This window comes from Canis lupus, chromosome 7, assembly GCF_003254725.2.
Source record: "Canis lupus dingo isolate Sandy chromosome 7, ASM325472v2, whole genome shotgun sequence".
Lineage (NCBI taxonomy): Eukaryota > Metazoa > Chordata > Mammalia > Carnivora > Canidae > Canis > Canis lupus.
In genome coordinates this window covers 78732997-78754045 of record NC_064249.1, presented here as the reverse complement: position 1 = coordinate 78754045, position 21049 = coordinate 78732997, and the positions used below count along the sequence as shown (strand labels likewise).

The window sequence follows — 21049 nt, the reverse complement described above, 5'->3', positions numbered from 1 at the left end:
GCCATGCGGGGAATCTTCCACTTATGCCCTGGCCCACCTCGTGTCTGGTCTGGCCGCCAGCCTCGCCTGATGTCACCACAAGGGACCCAGTCAGGGGTCCTCTGCTCAGGACGCTCCATCCTGTCTGCCCCCACCCACGCCCGCTCCACAGGTCGAAGGGTCTCTGCACAGGGGAGTGGGTTTAGGGAGGGAAGGTGTGATGGGTCACGTCAACCGTCACTGCAGGCAGCAGAGCTGGGTCAGATCACTGTGAGAGCAGGGCAGACCACTGGGCAGGGGGGGAATTGAAGCGGGTGTGGGATATGGAGGAAGGCACAAAACATGGTGGCAGCAAGGGGCACGGGCCCCTCCTGTCCCCCTGGAAGGATCTCAGGGAGATCCATGTCTTGCTGGTAGGCTGAGTCCAACAGCACTACACCATGGACAGAGGACACCCTGGGCCCCTCAGGCCTGGTAACATGTCCCAGGAGGCCAGCGCCTTACAGGTCCTGACATCCAGTGGACGTGGGGCCCAGGAAGTCGGGGATCTGGGGGCTGGATGCGGGCAGACCTGTTGATAGGCCAGCTCTATCCCCCTCAGCTGTTCCGCCTCCCTGAGCCCCCGTTTTCCTGTGTGAAAGGGGGGGCCACATCAATCCTTCCTCGGAGTTTTATCAATGCTCAGGAAGATCTGGTGCTTTGTCAGCACCTGGCACCCAGCAAGCACCCAACCAACCCGGCTGCTCAGCTCTGCCAGGAGTCCGGGGAGACAGGCTCTGAACTCTCCGCTGGTTGTGGACACGGCAGGGAGACTCCTCACAGCAACACCTGGGCAGTTCGTTTTATCCACAGCCTCTAGAAGTGACCGCCAGGCCTCGTGGCAGCTGCAGTCCTCAGGCTCCAAAGGTATGATCCCAGAAAGGAAGACCCCGGAGGAGCCTGGCAGTCTCCTGTTTCACCCTCATGCCACGAAGTCTGCACCAGGTATGCAGCTGAGCCTGATACGGGGGTCTTGTGGGATACCTGTCCTCTCTCAGACCCCAGAATCCCCCCTGCGATGTGGCTGAGCTCCTCAGAGTCACCTCTGTTGGTGTGACCGGTCCTGCTCCCGTGAGCCTCTTCCTAATACCAGTGCCAGGGGATTTGAGGACAGACCCCTATTCTCCTTGCACCCCTCCCATTCTCCACGGGGATGCTCACACTGCACCCACCACTGTAGGGCACATCTGCCCTCAGCTGCCAACAAGGAACCCGTGTGGGAAGGAAGTCGAGACTCCCTGTTGTTACTTTCTCAGAAGTTTGAGAACTTCTCAAAAGTTTGCTTGGTGAGATGTTCTTATGCCTGACATGTCTCCCCTACCTGAAAGATGTGGCATTCACCTGTCCCTCGGGCCCAGGGCCCCCAGCCCTCTGCTGGCCTCTGTGGCACTCCTGTGTGAACCAGAAAAAGCATCCCCTCCAGGAGCACAAGCTCCACAGAGTGCCCCCCCCCCGCGAGGTGGACACAGGTCCAGGAGTGCATGTGGAACAGAGGACACCTCTTCCTCCAGCGGTGATGCTCCAGGGCTTACAGAGGAGCAGAGCACAGGACAGTCTTCAGCCCCACCTGTCCCCATAGGCAACTATTCGTGTGCAGTGTACGACCTGCAGAACTGTATGGAAGAGGCTTCAAGTAGTTCCCAATCAATGGTCTACAGACCCCTGGGAGACAGGGTGACCAAATCCTTGCAAGACTGTGCACATCATGAAAAATAACATGCTCCCCATGTGCTCCTAGCACGCGCTGGGGCTCACTATGGGCAGGCACTGTACTACCCAGGAGATGTATATTATATATTAGCTCATTCACTCCTCAAAATCCTATGTAGTACGGCTGATTAACATCCCCATTTCAGGGGCACCTGGGGGGCTCTGTTGGTAAGTGTCTGCTGTTGGCTCAAGTCATGATTCCAGAGTCCCAGGATCGACCGCCCACCCTGGGCTCCCTGCTTGGCCAGGAAGCCTGCTCCTCCCTCTACTCCTCACCCTTCTCATGTGCTCGCTCTCTCATATAAAATCTTAAACAAACCCCATTTCAGTTAAGAAAACTGAGGCACTGGAAGCCCTAAAACTGAATGATACTATTTCTCAAATGGACTTGGATGCTCTCAGGAATCAAAGTCTCAACTAATTGAACACATCTACTGAGTGTTATACTCCGCGTATGGAACCAGGCTGAGTCTGTGTGGTTCTCTCCTATTTTTTCAGATCAAACATTCAAACACAGTGTTGTCCTCATAAAGGTCTATGAAACTGGACCTTCATTATAAAAGAAATCATAGGTTTAACCAGCCCTCTATGTGTTGAGCTTGGATAAAGGCAGGATGGGAGGGAGCCGAGTTCACAGGCTACTTCATTTGGGCTGAGAGAGGTCACAGCCCAGGGGCAACATCACAGACACCAAGCAATGGCCCCGAAATGGTCATTGTGTTCACTGCTGGAAAACACTAGGAAGGATGTGGCTTAGGGTAACCCCAAGCTGGAAAACCCGCGGGAGAGTTGGCACCAGTGGCAGCTCCAACCCCCTAAACTGCTGTCTGAGACCCCATCTCCGTCTTCCAGTTGCCTCAGGAACTGGGTGCCAATTTTGCATCTTGTCACTTTAGCTGGTGCACGAAACCTTAGGCAGGGATTTTGGTGCTAAACTCACCCTGTTTTTATCCCTCAGTTTCCTCCTCTGAGGACTTCTCGCCATGGGGATAACCATGTAATCCTGTAGCAGAGCCTGGAGCTGGAACCGCTACTTGAGCCAAATCATCGTATCGGTGAAGTTTTGAGCTGGAAGTTACCTTAGACATCTTAGGCCAATCTCCTCAAAGCAGCTCAAGGCCCACTTGGAGGTCCAGCCATCAGCCCAGGCTGTCAGCCTGATTGCAAGTACACCTGAGACAGAACTCGGGACTCCATCCAGCCGGGGCTCTGCCCACTACCCCACACTGCTCTGGCAAATACCCAGGGCTCTGCTGCTGCCGCCTCCTCTCAGGAGGGGCCATGCATGTTCTGTGACCTGTCCCCCCCCCCCCACTATAATAGGCCAACTTGTCCAAGGACAATGCCACCTATAATGCAAAGGAAGTCAAACAAGAGTGGGGTCCTTCCCTGGATGGAGGAACCCTCACATCCAGACAGTCTCTGAACGTGCAGGAACCCTGTACTCTGGGGGGAGATGGCAGGGTTCTCCCTGCAATCACTGCCGACGGTCCATCCCAGGCACACTACTTATGAGTGGGTGACCTTGGGCAGGTTACTTAACCTCTGTGCCTATTTATAAAAGATTTTATTTATCATTTGAAAGAGAGAAAGAGAGTGAGCAGGGAAGGGGCAGAAGGAGAGGGAGGCTCCCCGTGGAGCAGGTGCCTGACATGGGGCTCAACCCTGGGATCACGACCTGAGCCAAAGGCAGATGCTTCACCAATGGAAGCACCCAGGCATCCTGTTCCTCAGTTTATTAATTAATTAATTAATTATTATTATTTTTTAAATTCATTCATTCATGATAGACATAGAGAGAGAGAGAGAGAGGCAGAGACACAGGCAGAGGGAGAAGCAGGCTCCATGCACCAGGAGCCCGACGTGGGATTCGATCCCGGGACTCCAGGATCGTGCCCTGGGCCAAAGGCAGGTGTTAAACCGCTGAGCCACCCAGGGATCCCTGTTCTTCAGTTTAAAATGGGAATAGTATTATCTCCTAGGGTCATGGTGAGGATTAAATTGAATATACAGAAGCAGTGCCTGGCACACAGTCAGGCAGTGCAGGGAGGGGCCCAAGGAGGCGCCATCTAGTCCAGCCTCTGCACACAGGGCACCAGGCCCAGGGTGGGCAACACCTGCCACCACCCACAGATGTTTGCCAAGCAGGAAGCTTAAGGCAAAAACCTTTTTAAAAATAGGCTTTTAAAATCTGCTTCTCTTTGATGTTCCAGCACATGGGCCGTAAAATATCAGATTTATTTTTAACCTCTCGAGTTAACTTCAGGAATCAGCAAAGCCGATGAAGGGTGTGATTGCTGGAAACCAAGGGCCGTGGTGGCTGGCAGTGACTGGGGCTCCTAGGAGGCAGGGTGCAGTGTCACCGACAAAGCCTGTTCATCTAATCCACTAGACTTTACTCAGAAGGTCAACTGGAAAATTTCGACGATGCAAACACCTTCTGTGGTCAGTCATTCATGGCCACAATAACGATGATGTTGATGGTAATACTCCATGGTAGTTGGGTTTTTCAATGGCCAATCCTTTACCACTCCAGCCTCTCAAGGAAGACATACCTCCCCCCTCCCTGACCAGGCGCTGTCACTGCAGGCTGACCGGGGGCAGGTACCCCATGCCTCCTGCGCCTGTGGCTCCCATCTTGCTCTCTGCTAAGGCCCAAACAAATGAGGCTGCCTGGTGGAGGATGCGGAGCATCTTGTGCTTGTGTCGAGTTCCTGCAGCGCCCTGAACACCTCACACTCCTAGGGACCTGACCAAGGACCTGTCACTTGTGTGAGTGGCTGAGAAGGTGGCCAGGTGGGAAAAGGAAAGAGCCTAACCCTAATAGTGCTGACTGCCTCCCGGGCTCCTCAGTGCATGCCAGAGTCCTCACTGCGTGTTCAACCACTTACACTCCTTACAGACCCAGTGGCCCTATTTCATGGGTAAGAAAACTGAGGCTCAGAGGGATCAGGTCACTCAACTTTCAAGCAGCAGAGCTGAATTTGAATTGGAGGGATGCCTGGGGGGCTCAATGGTTGAGCGTCTGCCTTCGGCTCAGGGTGTGATCCCGGGGTCCTGGGATCAAGTCCTGTATTGGGCTCCCCGCAGGGACCCTGCTTCTTCCTCTGCCTGTGTCTCTGACTCTCTCATGAATAAATAAAATCTTAAAAAAATATATTTGAATTAGAGTCTTTCTGATTCCGAAGCAAGCACCCTTCCCAGCACAGCAGAGGCAGGACAGCAGAATGAACACTCTAGAGCCGACAGGTGGGGTTCACATCGTGGCCTTGCCAGGGTTGCCTGTGTGACCCTCACCTGTAAAGAGAAGGACATGTTCCCCTTACGGGGCCTCTGTAAGGACGAAACACGCCAACAGATGGAGCAGCAGAAGCCTTGCACAGCTACACTACAGTCACGTCTCCAGGCGGCCACGATGCCGAGCTAGGGGAGCTGCTTCCTCTGAGCGCTGTCACCAACTGCCGTCAAGTCAGCACCACCAACCTACCCAACCACACAACCTGCTACCTTACAGTCCCGGAGGCCAGATGTGTCAAGGGATAGAGGGAGCTGTGCTCCTGCTCCGTGGGGCCCCACGGTCTTGCCTTCCTAGCCCCCGGAGGCCATATAAGTCTCCAGCTCCCAGCCTGCCTCACATCGACCCATCACTGGGCACTCTTCCGACTCGGCTCCTCTTGCCACCCTCTCACAAGGACCCTGGTGAGCACACCAGGCCCACCCAGGTAACCCAGGCTCGTCTCCCCATCACAGGATCCTTCACCACATCTGCAAAGTTCCCTATGCCACAAGAGGTGACTATTCACAGGCCCTGGGGAGCAGGAAGCGAGCAACCCTGGGGGTGGCGGCCGTGGTACCTTGTCTGCTGCGTGGGGTGGCACCCTCAGGATGCCTGCACCTCCTCGGCCTCTGGCACACACTGTTCCCAGAGGACTTCCCTCAAGCGCACCCACCCCTGGGCCCCTGCTGGGAGCTCCCAATGCTGACCTGGTCATCGATCTTCCGCTGCAGCTGGACCACCTTGTTCTCCATGCCCACATTGAGGCGCTTCAGGTGCTCCGCTGAGCGGGCCTCAATCTTGAGGGCCTTCAGCTCCTGCTTGGCCTTGAGCATCCGGAAGGCACACTGGATGATGATGGCTGCACCCCGGAGCCGCTGGAAGCGCCTGCGTGCCATCCAGCCCCTCAGGTGCTTCTGCAGGATGGTGGCCTTGTGCTCCAAGAGGATCTGGCAGGAGACAAGCACATGCTGGCTGGGTTCACACAGTGGAACGGGACGAGGGGAGGCTCGCGTGCTGCCTGGAGGGTGGACAGTGAAGGCACGCAGAGACTGTGCCTCCCCAGGGCATGGGGCTTCCAGGCTATGTGTTCTAAGAGGCTCCACAGCAGCCTGTGAACCTGCAGAGAATCAGCCACTGAACTCCCATTTTTAGTTTGCTCTACTTGTCCTCGGTTAGGGAGCCACAGGGTGAAACAGCCAGGTGGAGGGGCCTGGAGATGAACCTGCTGCCACCTTCCAATTCTATAGGCTCTGAGCCCCCGAGAACGCTGAGCCTGGGTGGGCGGCGGGATTCTCTAGTCAAGAGTCTGTAATGAGCCACAGACTTAGAGCTGCACACTTGGCTGGGAATTTACTCTCTCTTCTCTATCAAGTTAAAAATCATGCAGAATAAGAAATACTCTAACACCACCCTCGTGTCTGGTGTGTGTGTGTGTGTGTGTGTAAATGAGTGAACGAGCAACGAGCCCAGTGCTGTAGCTCTGAGGTGCAGCCTGGGTTCGCAGTGTGTGCCCCCCACGAGTCACCTGCCCCTCCTGAGGACGGTGAGCAGAGGTCACCTACCTCCCAGGCAGGTTCACACACTTGGCCCCAGTGACCCGGGCATCCCCCCATTATACCTGAGTACTCCCCCCATCTCGTGTGGGACTAGGTTTTGTTTTTCATGCTCCCTTCAGCATTGTTTTGTTTTGTTTTTTTTTTTAAAGAAAATCTTACCTTCTCTGATCACAGAAAAATGTTCTTTTTAGGAAAAAAAGTGTTCTGGACGTTTCCTTCCAACCTGTCCCGCACCATAGCTTTGAGCTTTGGTGGTTCAGGGGTGCTGTGGTGGAACGGGGGTGCCCTGACCAGGGCTCCATGCATACTTCAGCGTCCTGGGAATAGTGGCCCGGCAGGGAGGCCAGGTGCCCCCCTTCTGAAGTCAGCTGTTCACCCTTCGAGTGGGTGAGGTGAGACCCCGATGCCAACATCTCCCTTGCTCTCATGCCTCACTGAGCCCTGGACAGGTCAGCAGGTGCTGCCCCAACTGGACAAGCGCCCGTGCGGGTGACAGCTTCCCTGGCCCCTCAGCCACCCCAGGGGCACAGCGAAACATGCCCATCCTGCCCGTGAAGGTCACAGTCACCCTGCCTGCAGGTGTCTGTAGAGGAGATGAGCGCTGAATCCCTGGGCTGCCATCCCCAGGGCAGGAGGACATAACCCCCGAGCGCCTGAGGAAGGTTATGCACCCCTTCCCTACCTCATCTCTCCCCCGGTCCTGCCCCGGGTCCAGCATGCACACTGCCCACTCCCCTGGTTCTCGGGCCTTCAGCCTGTGGACAGCAGACAGTGGGACTTCCCAGCCTCTGTCATGGGTGGGCCACTTCCTGAGGGTCTCTGTGTATGTGCATTCACACCTGCACTTCTCCTGTGGGTTCCGTGTCTCTGGAGATACTAACGCACTACAGCTCATGGGACCGTGAAAAGATTCAGTGGGAGCAACGATGTGGAACCCCATAGAAGAGAGGGGCACCCCGTGACGTTCACGGTGGGGACCGTCTACCCGCCGCTGCTTTAGTCCTCTATCCACATGGGAGGCCCCTGGGGAGGCCACACACCTGCTGGTAGATCCTCCGCACGAACATGCCCCTTGCGAAGGCCTGGATGACAACGGCGGCCCCACGAACCCTCTGGTAGGCCTGGCGGGCCCTCCACATACGGCACTGCTTCTGGAGCACGATGGCGGCCCGTGTCCTCCGCAGGTGCTCAGCCAGCCTGGAAAGGGAGGGGCCCTGCTGATGTGGCCTCGAGGCCCCTGCGAGGCTGGCCTCTCCCTGCAGCCCTGCTGGGACTCTCAGGGCCCAGCTGGCATCAGCCCTCCACACAGCCATGCCATGAGGACCCGCGTGCCAGCCCTGAACGGCTCCAAAAGCTCCCTCCATGTGGTCTGTCTTCCCACAAACCTAAACTCAGTCTGGGTCTGAGCAGCTCCACAATGCCCCTGGGCTCAGTCCCCACTGGGAGCCCCAACTCCAATCTGGGCAGTCCCTGGGGACACCACGAGTTTACGCTCCTGCCCTGTGCCCTGTCTCCGGATGTGCAAACCCGGGAGCCAGGTCTCCAACATGCTTGCCTGCGACACCTCAAGAGGGTCGAGCCAACAGGTGCTTGTATGTGTGCTGATGGCATAAACCCTTGCCAGGCCCACACCCGCCTCCCCCTGCTTCCTCGTCTCCCTGCCCTTTCTGCTGTGACACATGGACACCCAACCTGCCTGCTTCGTGCCAATGTTCCCCTCCGTGCCCCCAGGTGGGATGGCTCAGCCTGACACTTCTCACCCACTTCAGGGCTTTGGGTGGCACCAGGCTCAAAGCGAAAAGGCCCTGGGAAACCATCCAGGAGAGCCTGTGGGGGAAGTGGGGAGGGGCCTGCGGCCCCACCTGCTGGAGTGAACCTGTGCAGTCGAGCACTTTCTCCCCATGCAGCCACCGGAGACACAAACTCCCTCAGGGAGAACATGGACCAACTTGGTTTCAGATTGTCGCCGGCTGCCAGCTAGGGTGAGCTTGCAGGTGCAGGCTGCTCTGCCGGGACCTGCTGGGTGGCTTGACTGTCCACAGCCACCTAGTGCGGATGCTGCTGACAGCTTTTCACCTCTATAGCTTCTGTTCCAGGGGGAGCACCTGGGTGGCTCCGAGGTCACCTCTGGTTCCATTCGGACAAGCAGCTCAGAGCAGGGATGGGAGGGCAGGCAGGGGCCAGCTTCGCGTTTACAGTACAGAGGATGCCTGCTCTGACATGTCACTCACAGGCTTTCTTTTTCCTTCAATATTGCAGCAGATATGACTCGATGGCCACTCCTCCAAGGTAACCCCCTTACGGGGAGAGAAGGTTGTGCGCTGTGGGTAGTCTGACGGGCACCATGCACCACGTGCCCTCCCAGGGGAGAGGCTCACTCTGCTCTGGTGCCTCATGGGCCCAGGAGATCGGGGAGGAGGGGAAAGGTCTGCCACATGGAGCCGGGTGGGCACCCGGCCCCCACCCACCATGTTTACACAGGTCAGTCCCTAGCTCTGTGCAAGGACGCACAATGGGGACCTGGGGATCCCTGGGACCTTCCCGGCTCTAATTACCAAGTTCCTGAGGGACTGTGGGGGGGTCGGGGCTTAAACCACAATGCTCAGTGGAAGCTGTGAAAGGCGGGGTTTGTCTGTCTATCTGAAAGGCTACCCTGGGATTTGGGCAAAGGAAACACGGTGCTTTAGGGGCAAACCCAGCCCATCCCAGGTTAGTGCTGGTGGGATGGGGACAGACTACAGGGATGAAGAGGTTTGGAACTAGACTCAGTCCCCCAGGTGAGAAGGGCACAGGTGACAGGTGCCCAGTCTGCACATCCCCACCCCACACCCCAACCTGCCACCCAGATGGGCCCCAGCGTGGCTCACCTGCGGGCCAGGTGTCCTCGGCAGTACCTCTGCAGCGTTAAGGCCGCTATCTTCAGCCGGCGGTACTTCACCCTCTGAAGCCAGCCCCGGACCGTCTTCTGGATCATGATGGTAGCGGCCCGGAACCTGTCAGCCCGAAGCTTCTCTAGGTAGGCCACCTGGCCGGCCCGGAAGAAAATCTTGGTGCGGCCAAACTGGAACTTGTCAGGATCCTTTAGCAGGCAGGGAGGGGAGCACCAGTGAGGTCACCTGTGCTGCCCCTGTCCTCCTGTGCATGGTTCCCTTGCTAGAGCCCCTTGGATGCTCAGTCCCTCTAGCACCCACCGAGCACACCAAGTTCCCTCCACTAGATTCACGGCTAAGATGTCTGGGGCACAGCTGTGAACGGGACACCTGCCCTCAAGAGCTGACATCACGGTGAGAGCACAAAAGGCAAAGTTTTCAGGTAGCGGTGAAGATCACGAAGACAGTAAAACTGGGGATGTAAGGGTGGGATGGGATGTTTAAACAGGATAATCATCCAGGAAGGCATTTCTGTGGACATGACATGTGAACAGAAATCTGAATAAACTGAAGGCAGGCAGTCCTAGGAAAACACAGAGGAAGAAAGTTCCAGAAGAGCAGGGAAGGGGCAGGTGTCCTGTGCCAGCCGAGAGCTACATATGTTTGCAGAGCAGGAGAGCCTGGTTCAGGGCAGGGGCGGGGTCGGCAGGGGGACTCAGCAGGGGTCCTGCAGCACACAACGGGACAGGAGGCCCCTGGTCACGCTCTGAGCATAGAAATGACCTCCTCGGGTCCTCTCAAAAAGATTTACCCTCAAATCACCACGCTGGTGCCTGCGTGACTCCAGATTGTAATGCTCCAAATAACTTTTATTTGGTTTCGATATTTTTGATACCTGATTTCTGCCTTAATTACAACTACTTGGGTTAAAATTAATTGCCTTTCCCTGTGCTTGCCCCAGATTAGGAACGGTGACCTGGCAAAGTGCCACGCACAAGCCCGGGACAGAACACCTGACCGCTCATGCCCCGTAACCGAGTCCTCCTCCTTGTAAATTAACTTCTGATTTTATTCACCGACACAAAGGCCACAGGCAGAAGCCACGAGCCAAGGCCTCAGGACAATGCACAAGGACATGTTTCAGGTCGACAAGTGGCTCTGAGGTAAGGCTGCACTATGGATGCGTCACACAGGACACCGCCAGGCCGCAGGTGCAGCGGGGTGAGCTGTGGGCCTGGCCCCCATCCTGGCCTGTCCAGCCGTGGAGCCAACAGGCCCCCAGCGTACACTGGAACTAGCAGGCCTGGATCGGGTGGGGAGCTTCCCGGCAGCCTCGGCCCTGCCCTCAGTCACTGCCCACAGGAGAGGCTCCTGCTCAGGGCATGGGGGCCACAAGGCAAAAGTGGCTCGGCCCTTGTCATCAGCAGTGAAGCCTGGCTGCTCTGGCCTCCGCACAGCCAGGGTCTGGGGGTGTCCCGGTGGCCTGGGAACAGAGCACACATGCTCATTTCCTATTCCAAGACCCCTGTTTTCACAAGCGAGGATCCATCTGGGGCTTCCAGCTACTGCAGCCAAGTCACCTAGCCTATCAGTGTCCTTGAGCACATCTCCCACCACAGGTCCAGTTCTCCTCCCAGAACTAGCAGACTAGTCCCATGCCGACCCATCAGCGTCATCTCCTGGAGAACACCCTCCAAGAATCACAGACTACAGACACAGGAAGGAACCTCAGCAATCTACCCCGAGCCATTTTTTCTTCTTCCTCATGGATGGTAAAACCAATGTCTGGAATGGTGAAGCTCACACATGCTCACAGTCTCACTGGGGACATCATGACCCAGGACCCTCTGGGCCAGCACCAGGCCCCTTGGGTAACAGCATCTCATCACCCCACTCAGGTCCAGAGGTCCCAGTGCAGCTGGGGCTCCCGGGAGACACTTGCTAATGCTCTGCTCTCCTGTCATGATCAAGGTGCAGGTGCCCATGACCTGACTCCCTCCGGCGAGGTCACCATCTCATCAGAGGTCAGCCACCCTGGAGGCAGGCAGCGGGTGTCATGCGCTTCTCCAAGCCTCACGGGGACCGCTCCAGGTTGGAGCACATAGAGGATGCCATACGTACTGGTGGAATGAAATTCAGGGGGAGGATAAAGGGCATTCCCACGATCCTGCAGGACATGTTCCCTCATGGAGTGGCCCCCAGCCCTCTCATGAATGAGGCTGTTAAGCACCTGTTGCCTGGCCCACGAGTCACCCACTTCTTTCCCAATCACCATATTCTAAAGGGCACTAGCACTTGCTTGGTGCTGGCAGGTGCCCCTCTAGGCCGACATTTGGCTTCTCCCTAATATCACTGGTGACCAGCACATGTGGCCCCAAAAAGGGGGGTGGGTGGAGAAACAGGAAATACAAGGTCTCTAGAGAAGTCTTGAGGCACTGATTCCCAGCCCTTGCCCAGAAGGGATAATCACACGCGGTGACACTAATCAAGGAGATGGGCTCAAGGGGGCGCTGTGATCCAGAATGCTTGGGGATGGGGGAGGGAGTTGTTGGGGCGGGCCACTGGTCCGCGGGCCACCTTGGGCAATTCCTATCAGCTTTCTACACCTCAGTTCTCTCATCTGTAAACTGAGGAATGATGCTCACATGTTCCTCATGAAGCACTAGGAGGATCAGACCAGGTAGAGGTAGAAGAAACAGGAAGGTGACTCCCAGGTGCTTCATAACCAGGAGCCCCCTCCCCCACCCCAGCCTGTCGCTTGTGCAGCCACCAGCACGAGCCAGGAGCTCCTGTGAGAGCCAGTAACAGTGCCAACAGCAGAATGACACCAGGATCCCTGTGATCCCAGGGCTCACAATTGTTTGGTGAAGTGACAACCCCTCAATCACAAGACACGGGGACAAATGTGGTAACGGAAGCGACAGGGAGCACAGTTGGCCGATTCAGGCCGGGGTAGCTGACTTGATGTCTGGGAAGTCAGGACGGGCTCATGGGCCAGAAAGCATCCTAGGAGGATGGGGGAGCCCAGGCTGACAAGCAGAGGCTGACAAGTGCCTTCCAAGCCAAGGACACAGCACACACCCAGGTAACGCAGCCTCCAGGGCATGCCCAGCTCACCTTGATGAGGCTTTCTAGGACAGACCTGCAGATGGCCTTTTTATCCGTGCTGGTAAGCTCTCTCTTCTTGACCAGCACCCGATACCGGTTGAAGAAGTCGTGGTAAGTCCACCTGGAGGGAGAGCAGGTGCATCATGAGACCTGTCCTGCCCTCCAGCTGCCTGAGGCCCATGGGCATCGCAGACAGTGCCCCACTGGGTCACGGCTGCAAGCTGTGCTCAGAGCAGGAAAAAACATCCCAGGGGCTGGTCTTCCTCCAACCCCTCGGAGAACTTTAGCATGTGACTGAATTATGTCATTGTGGGGGGCAGGGGAACAGGAGAGTTTGGCAGAGCCCTCCGGGACGACTGAGGCACAAAGTCGTGTCCCACCACTCACACACTTGAGTCTACCACAGTAGGTTTCACTCAGGATAGTCCACATTCCTTAGAGGAATGCAAGCTCACTGCGACAGAAATGTTCAGCAACTTGCATTTAAAAAAAGGGGGGGGGGAAGAGCATAATAATCCCAGTGCCTTTTTGGTAAGTGCGCTCTGGGAGGTTTTGGAAGGGAATTGTGTTGAGGGCCAAGTCCGTGTCCTGGCCTCTGCCCAGAGCTCCACTTAAATGTCCTAAGGTTTTCGCTGAGTGGGGCTATTTGTTAGGTGGGCTCCGCTCCTCTCCTCTCCGAAGCTACACCCATTCACACGGATGCTCACGCGGACACTCCCAACTCTGGACCTGTGTTGTCACACGTTCTGTGTCAGCATGGGTCTGCTCTTAAGCGGCCTTTTTCCCATCCACATCCCTCCGAAGGCGAGCCTGGCCATCCGTCCCCGGGTCCTGTGTCGCCGGCAGCGGTGCGTGGTCAGCCCTGCTCACCACCCAGCGGTGCCGGGGGCACTGCACAGGCCCTGGCCCCAGGCACACCCAGGGGTCTCACCCCGCCTGCACATCTGTTAGGTGCTACCCGGAGGCTGAGCACCCACCGCCTCCCATTCCCCCTGGCCCAGGTGCTCGAGCACCCCCTCCCACAGTGCTAATGGGGTAGTAAACTTAGTCATCCGCGTCTCTCCTGGAGCACGTGCACCTTTACACAGGCCCTTCAGAAGTTGTTCCCAAAGGCGGAGCCCTGTGGGGTGGCACGTACTCCTGGGGGGCTGGCTCTCCTAGAGTACCCCTCTTACGCCGAGCCAGCCCCCAGCACAGCCCCCCATCCCACTTCCTTCCCAGGCTGTTCTCCACACCCCCATGGGACGCAAGGGACACAGCTCTGGGCCTCTTGGCGCCTCTGTCACCACCTACCTGGCTGCAGGAACGATTTGTAACCCAACTCTGGGTGTCAGAGGGGCAAGTATGAGAGCAAGTGACAAAAGGAACTTTATGTCCTCACTGTGTGAGATGGCTGGTTACAGGTTATACCTTTTTTTAAAGACCGCTTTCCTGAGAGGACTCAAACACAGACTCCAATACAGGTACTCTTAGTATTGACGGCAGATCTCAGTACGTTTGCAAAGTCATGCAACCGTGCCCAGTGCTGCATTCCAGAACATATTCATAATCCCAAGCTCCTGTGCCCAGGATTAGTCCCTCCCTATTCTTTCCTCCCTTCCGGACCCCTGTGACAGCTAGCAGGCTTTGTTTCCATGTTTTTTGTTTTTTTGTTTTTTTTTAATTGAGACCGCAGAGTGCATGAGAATATGATCAGGGGAGGGGTGGAGGCTGAGGGAGCTCGATTCCTGGACCCCGAGACCATGACGTGACCGACGCACCTACCACCTGCCCAGGCACACTATGTGCATGCTGCTCACTTTCGAACTGTCACAGATGTAATGGCAGCCAGTGCTCAGCTCCAGCTGGCCAGGTGGTAGGTGGCCCTGTTCACGGGTTCCCGGCAGCACGTGCAGGTTCCTTCAGGGGGATGGATGAAGGTGGGGGCCCCTGAGGCCTGCTTCACTTGTCAGGTTCCCCTCAAGTGGCAAGGGGGTCTATGAACCAAACCCACCAGAGGCAGGCCATTTCCAGTGCTGCAGGGGGTCTGCCCCGCGGGAGGCTGTCTCAAGGATAGCAGTCTGTATGACAGACGTCAGAAGTCCTGAGGTCTGAGCAGTCCTGATTCTGGAGCCTTGGGGCAGAGTGACGAAAAGCCACAGACTGGATGTGTGTTGTGTTTCTAACACACACACGGGCTCCTGGATTTCTCCCAGGCTCTGTCTGTCCCGATCCCCAAGATTTAAACACAGGCCGTTCTCTCTACCAGTACCTCCACGTGGGGGAAGATGCAGATGGCACTACGTGCACATACAAAAGGCTTTGTGGGGCCCGAGCCATCCCATTGCTTGTGCCTGCCCATTGGGAGGTGTGGGCTCCCCCTGAAGGCTGCTCAGCATGTCCCGTGTCACTTCCTGGTGGCACCTCCCTCCCCCCACAACAGTTACTTGTGTTCTTGTCTTATTTCTCCCCGTGAGTTTGCAATTTCTCTGGGGGATATAATCAGAGCACCATTTCGCTGGGCTAAAAACCCTAAATGGCTCTAATTGGAAGAACTCTTACTGCTGACAGTTCCATCACAGAGAGAAGTGACAGGTCCAAGGAAACGAGACAGTAGGGAGATGCGACTGCACACATGCCCAGGCCAGGACAGTACGTCGGAGTACAGAGGCCCATGCTGATGCGGACCAGCGGGGAGACCTCAGGCACGTCCTACACTTGCCCACATGGAAGTCTCCAGAATGGAGCATGCGTCACCCACCTCGTGAAGTACCTCCGACACTTTGGCCCAGGAGGTCATGGATGTGGAGTGTTCACCCAAAGCTTTCCACAAATCTAAGTTATTCTTCCCTCCGGCCTGATCCTCATGCCCTTTTCCTCACGAAGGCTTCGTTGAGCACCTGCTCCAGGGGGAGGCCCAAGACAACAAGCCACCCACCGAGGGGCCCAGGGCAGGTCCTCCCTCCGGGGCTACCAAGGGAGCATGCGGCCACCATGTGACATGCGCAGTATGAGTGTCCTTCAGTCAAGGACCCAGAATCAAATGTGGATCCTCTTTTCTGCCAGCCTCTGTGCTTTTAGAGATAAAGTCCTTGCAGGAAAGGCTCCCTCACTTGTACAAGAACCATCTTCCAAGTGAAGCTAAACAGAATAGGCGATGATTTTTCAAAAAAATAGAATTTCTTCACAGAACTTCTTGATTTGGTGGCGACACCTGGAGGTTTTTTGAGGTCACATGAAAATTGGGGAAGACCCCTCCACAGGACCACAGGTGTCCAGGATTCCCCCCAAAAGCACCCCACCACCACAGAATCCCTTCCTCTCACAGCATCTTTAACTGTTCCTGTCTCCATGTGGGATACAGAGCCTTGTAACCTCCCATAAAAGACAGTTTTTGTACAGGTGTTAGCTTCTTCACTGGACTCCAGCCTCTGCTGGCTGGGCTAGGATACACTTTTCAACTTCTCAGCACCTATCATGCTATCACTACACACAATCACATTTTAAAAGAATGGGTATTTTCCTGACCAATAAAATGGTTGGAATCGCAATGTTAAATCTTCTCATTCTATGGGTGCTTCTCAAAAATGGCACTGCTGGCCTTGGAGCAGGACAACCCTTTGTGCTCAGATGCACACAGAATATCTTCAGACTGTTCCCTACCACTTCATTCCTGGAGATAGGCAAAAATGTCCATGAATATTTCCAAAGTGTTCACTATAGAAGACAGTTCTAGCCCAAAGCCACCTTCCTGAGAACCACCAAGCATGCCTACCATCTGCCTCCACAGTGTGAGTCTGCTGCTTCCCTTCCTGCCCTTTCCACCCTCCTCAGGCAGCCCTGGACAGGTCCACGCCCTCTTGCAGGATGAGTGTGGTTCACTGGCCTGGATCTGTCTTAAGCCAATCCTAGGCCTGGCAGCTCTTCCATCTCACCTTGATGGTGGGAGAAGAGTGCCCATTCATGGTCTACTACTAGGCCCCCACTGTGGCTTCAGCCCTGGGCTCTATGGAGTTCTGGGGGCCTCAAGGACAGAATGCACACCCAGCCCTGCTGCTCTCCCTGGATTTGGACTCACAGGCCAGGGGCTTGGCTCAATATCTCAGACCTCACATGCCCCTGACCTGCTAGGGAGGCTTGCCCATCTGGTAGAAAAGTCACAGTTCTCTACCAGATGGGCAGACTTGGGTAGAGAAAGCCCAGGACCTATGATTCCTCCTGGTAAGAACAGGGAGATCAGATGCAAGGCTGGAAAGATGCTCCTTTGTAACAAGCTCCTCAGGCTCAAGACGGCATGTGGCAAACACATAGGGTGATGTTTGGTTGACCAAGTTCCCATCTAGAGCTTGGTAATGGACTAAACCATCTACATGTGGGAACATTCTAGAGAACACACCTCCCTGAGTGGTCCTCAGTGGATGAATGTGAACAGACGGGGCAGTTCTGTCGAAGTGGTAGCACTGTGCCCTCCCTTCTCCTGGATAGAGGCCCTCAAGGGGCTTTGGCTGGATAAGACAAATGCTAAGAGTCCCTCCAATGAGACCAGGGCATAAGTCACAGTCTCTACGAATCAGGCCATGAAGAAGAATCCCTGAAGACGGCATGTCAGGTTATCATGAGGATGAAAATAGCGAGCGTGTTTACAGGTCTTATCTGACAAGCATCTAGTATCTAGAAAATATAAGGAACTACCAGAGCACCAAAGAGACAAAACCCAATTAAAAAATGGGCAAAAGATCTGAATATATTTCCCCAAAGAGGATATACAAATAGCCAATAAGCACATGAAAAGATGCTAATATCATTAATCATCAGAGAAGTACTACCAAAATCACAAGGGAATCCCACTGGACACCCCCCAGGATGGCTGTGGTAACAGACGGTAACAACTGTTGGTAAGAACGTACAGAAGTAGGAAGCCACATCCACTGCTGGTGGAAACATAAAATGGTGTGACCACTGTGGGAAACAGTCTGGCAGGCCCTCCAAGGGGTAAACAGAGTTACATACAAGCCAGTAATCCCACTCCTGGGTATATAAGCAAGAGAAAAACACATGTTTACACAAAAATATGTACATGGAAAATCAAGGCAGTATTACTCGCACCTACAAAAGGTGGAAATAACCCAAATGTCTGTTGACTGATGGTGGATAAAATGCAGTGTATCCTTACAAACACGATGGTCTTAGGCAATATGAAAGAACAACATTCTGGTTCACGTTAGAACCCAGATGACACAAAAGGCCACTCATTATACGCTTCCTGTGGTATGAGGCCCAGAGTAGACATATTCACAGAAAGAGAAAGTGAGTTAGTGGTCGTAAGGCTGGGAGGAGGGGGAGGAGGGGGAGGAGGGGAAAGAGGTGGTGATCACTAATGGGAACCAGGTTCTCTGTGCGGTGATAGAAAATTCTGTGACTAGTAGTGAGGGCTGTACGAGTCTGGGAATATAATGAGAATCACCTGAGAACCGCACACCTTAGAAGGATACTTTAACTGCACCTAAATCATGTCCCAAGTTGTATAAGTCACCGTGATGAACTCGTGGAGGACTTCTGCAAGGCAACACATGAGGCACAGGACGTGCCCTTGCCCTTACTTCAGTCCTGATACTCAGGGAGGGGCTCCTAGTGTCGGGCAGCAGGGTGCTCACCCTTCAGGCCGCCGCCAACAGCCTCTCCTTGCCTTCCTCTGCCCCCAGCCACGTCCAGGGAAACACAGGCTCAGCCTCAGGGGGCGCCGAGGTGGAAGGTTGCTCAGCTTTGCTGCCGAGGGAAAGAAACCTAGTGCTTCCCCACTGGCTCCAAGCTGGAGCTGAGCTACAATGTGAGGAGTGGAAATGGAAGCAGTCCTGGCACAGCCCCAGTCTAGCCAAGGGGCTGCCGCTGACCTGTGACCGACACTTTCCCCCAAGGGGTGGTTTCAAGGCTGAGCCCATTGGCCAAGCAGTTGTGATGTGCAGCCCTGCTGAGGAACCTGTGACAGACTCAGGTCAGGGAAGTGAGAGCAGGGGGAGGGGCCAGAATGAGGGGCCGTGAGAGGGTGGGGGGCGGGGGTCCAAAGAATTGTCATGTTCTAAGTCACTGTGCTCAGCAAGTAACTGTGCATCTGTGATGAAATGGGCAGGTGAGGAGCAACCTCTCAAGGCTCCACCTCCTGCCATGGTCTGGGGTTTGGTCCCTGTGGGGGCAGAAGGGATGGGGCCTGGTTAGGGGTGCAAGTCCTTTCAGAGACCACTGCTGAGTTTTTCTGAGGTGTATAGGAGAAGCATGGAAGACTCAGCAGTTTTGTTTTTAAATATACACACTGCACATCCAAGTCGTTCTCCCACAACATGCATGCTGTGCTTCAGGGAGTCAGGGAGTCAGCCTCACCAACCCTCTGGGACCAGAGCTGCGCTGACCCCCACCCCCCGCCCCCAGAGGGGCACACACCTGCACACCAAGACACACCCAGGGGGCGCCAGGCCCAGGGGACAGTGGCCACACACTGCAGTCATCACGGTGTTTTGTGTACACGGTGACATGAGTATTTCTTAGCCACTGCGGTACATTTCAGACTGAATGATACATCTTCATTCTAATTCAGATGCACAGAGGAGCCATGATTCTTAGGGAGATAAAAATAGGCAAGTATCCTGGGGCTGGAGGGTAGGGCGAGGGAGCTGCAGAGGGCTGGTGCTGTGGGCTTGTTGGGCCTGTGTTCACGGCAGGACCAGCCAAGCATCCCGTGCCCAGGGCATCCGTGGGCTGGACCCAGGAACCTGAGCTGAGGTCTCAGCTGTGAAGGACTGCCCTCCGCAAGGGCTCCCAGGGAAGTGCCCTCTGGATACTTCCTCACAGGTCCCTCACCCTGGACCACATATCTCTTTCTCTTTGGTATCTTCTTCCCTGGAAAGTGGCAGGAACCCTCTGGTCACTTCAATTGGAGAAACGCAGGAAAATGGCCTGCGTTGTAATCCCCTCATCAAAGAAGCCACTGAGGTTTCCTCTGGCAGCAGCCCTGCAAAGTTGTCTGACAAGCTGATGCAAGTGGAATCACTCTGCTCTCTCAAGTCTTAGTGCCATGGAGGCAAATTCTTTTTGAGATGACCCTCAATCCGCTCAGGAGGGCTCATCTTGCCCCAAAGTCAGGGTAACAATGACTGCCCGGCTCTACGTTACAGGGTCACACGCGTGACCCTTCATTCCTTCGAGCACTAGCACTTCGACAGGAACGCAGGAGCTACAGCAGCTTGCCTCCTTAATCCCCAGACACAGCAGACACGCCAACCTCCTGGATGAAGTGTAAGGGAGATTTTCAAGCAGTGAGGTCACCCCAAATGCCCACCACAATGGGCAGGGGCAGACAGGCAATGCATGGAGCCAGAAGACCACTGCTGTGGTACTTTGCCCACCCAGGCCTCTCCCCACTACTCACCTTTCAAAGAAGTGCCAACCTGGGTGCCGTGGCCTGGGGAGGGCAGATTAGCCCTGAAATAACACAGGTGACTCAGCTCTACCGCGACACTATCAGGTGTGCTATAGAACTGTGGCGCCTCTTCCCAAAAGATGATCCTTCAGACAGCAGTTTGGGGAGGGAATCCTCCCTGAGCCTTCAGCAAACTCTGCTGAGACAGCACAGGTACGGCCATGCTAGACCTGAGCCCCAAAGTGTAAATCACAGCATGAGGTCACATTTTCTGTGAAGCAGAATATACCAGATTTTCCTTCCCTCCGTACACTCTCCGCAATGCTTGCAACTATGCAAACCCCTGTGATCATCTGCTAGAAGGAAGGATGTGTGACTGGATGAGAGGCAGGGGGGCAGGTTTGTCAACACTGAGGTTAGTTCTGCTCTCAGCTGGGTGGCGTGGGCAGCAGGAGCAGCAGCTTTCCATAGGAATCTCAAGACTTGGAGGCAATGCAGCCTCCGAGCTGCCAAGGGAGAGGCTGTCTTGTGAGGAGAGAAGCCTCACTGTGGAGGCTGAGACTGGAAGACTGACCAGTAGGAGCGAATGGTTGCCCCTTCTGCACCTGGACACCCGTGGCTTCCGGCCTGGTGGACTCCTCCTGCTGTCTCCCCACCAACCTGAAGCCCCTTCACCCCTTCAAGGCCCACCCCAAATCTCCCCTCCTCCAGGAAGCCACATTTCCTCCCAAACTTGGCCTAGTTACACATTGCTCTCTGTTTTAGGTTCTCATCCCTTCTCCTCGGCTCTGAGCTCCGGATGTGCCGAGGCCACGACGTGGATCGTGAATCCCCTTCCAGCCCTCGGCACACAGCTAGAAGCTCGAAGGGGGTGAGACCTGAAGCAGGTGGCCAGATTAACAGGAGAGGAGACATGAAGGCAAGAAAATACGCTCATCGTAGCAGCTCATGTAAGACCAACAGGAGTAAACCCCCGTCCACTTCCAGAACAGAGGATCCTCTGCTGCAGCAGCAACTCTGGTGGGACCGTGGGTGGCACATGGTCACTCTGACTTCCCCGCAGGGCTGCCAGTGAGTCCAGGGGTGAACCCCAGGTGGCAGAGGCGCATGGGTCCTCCAC

The 21049-nt window shown here is 55.4% G+C and overlaps 1 protein-coding gene across 2 annotated transcripts in view; it reads right to left on the bottom strand.

Moving 5' to 3' along the window:
* MYO5B (myosin VB) overlaps window positions 1–21049 on the bottom strand; it is a 334661-nt gene that overhangs the window by 53851 nt on the left and 259761 nt on the right. For both annotated transcript variants that reach the window (XM_025429624.3, XM_049111936.1), the window contains exons 18-21: window positions 12549–12660; window positions 9429–9640; window positions 7602–7758; window positions 5713–5952 (exon numbers count right to left, since the gene is read on the bottom strand). In XM_025429624.3, the coding sequence (XP_025285409.1) occupies window positions 5713–5952; window positions 7602–7758; window positions 9429–9640; window positions 12549–12660 (721 nt within the window). The remainder of the gene's footprint in view (window positions 1–5712; window positions 5953–7601; window positions 7759–9428; window positions 9641–12548; window positions 12661–21049) is intronic.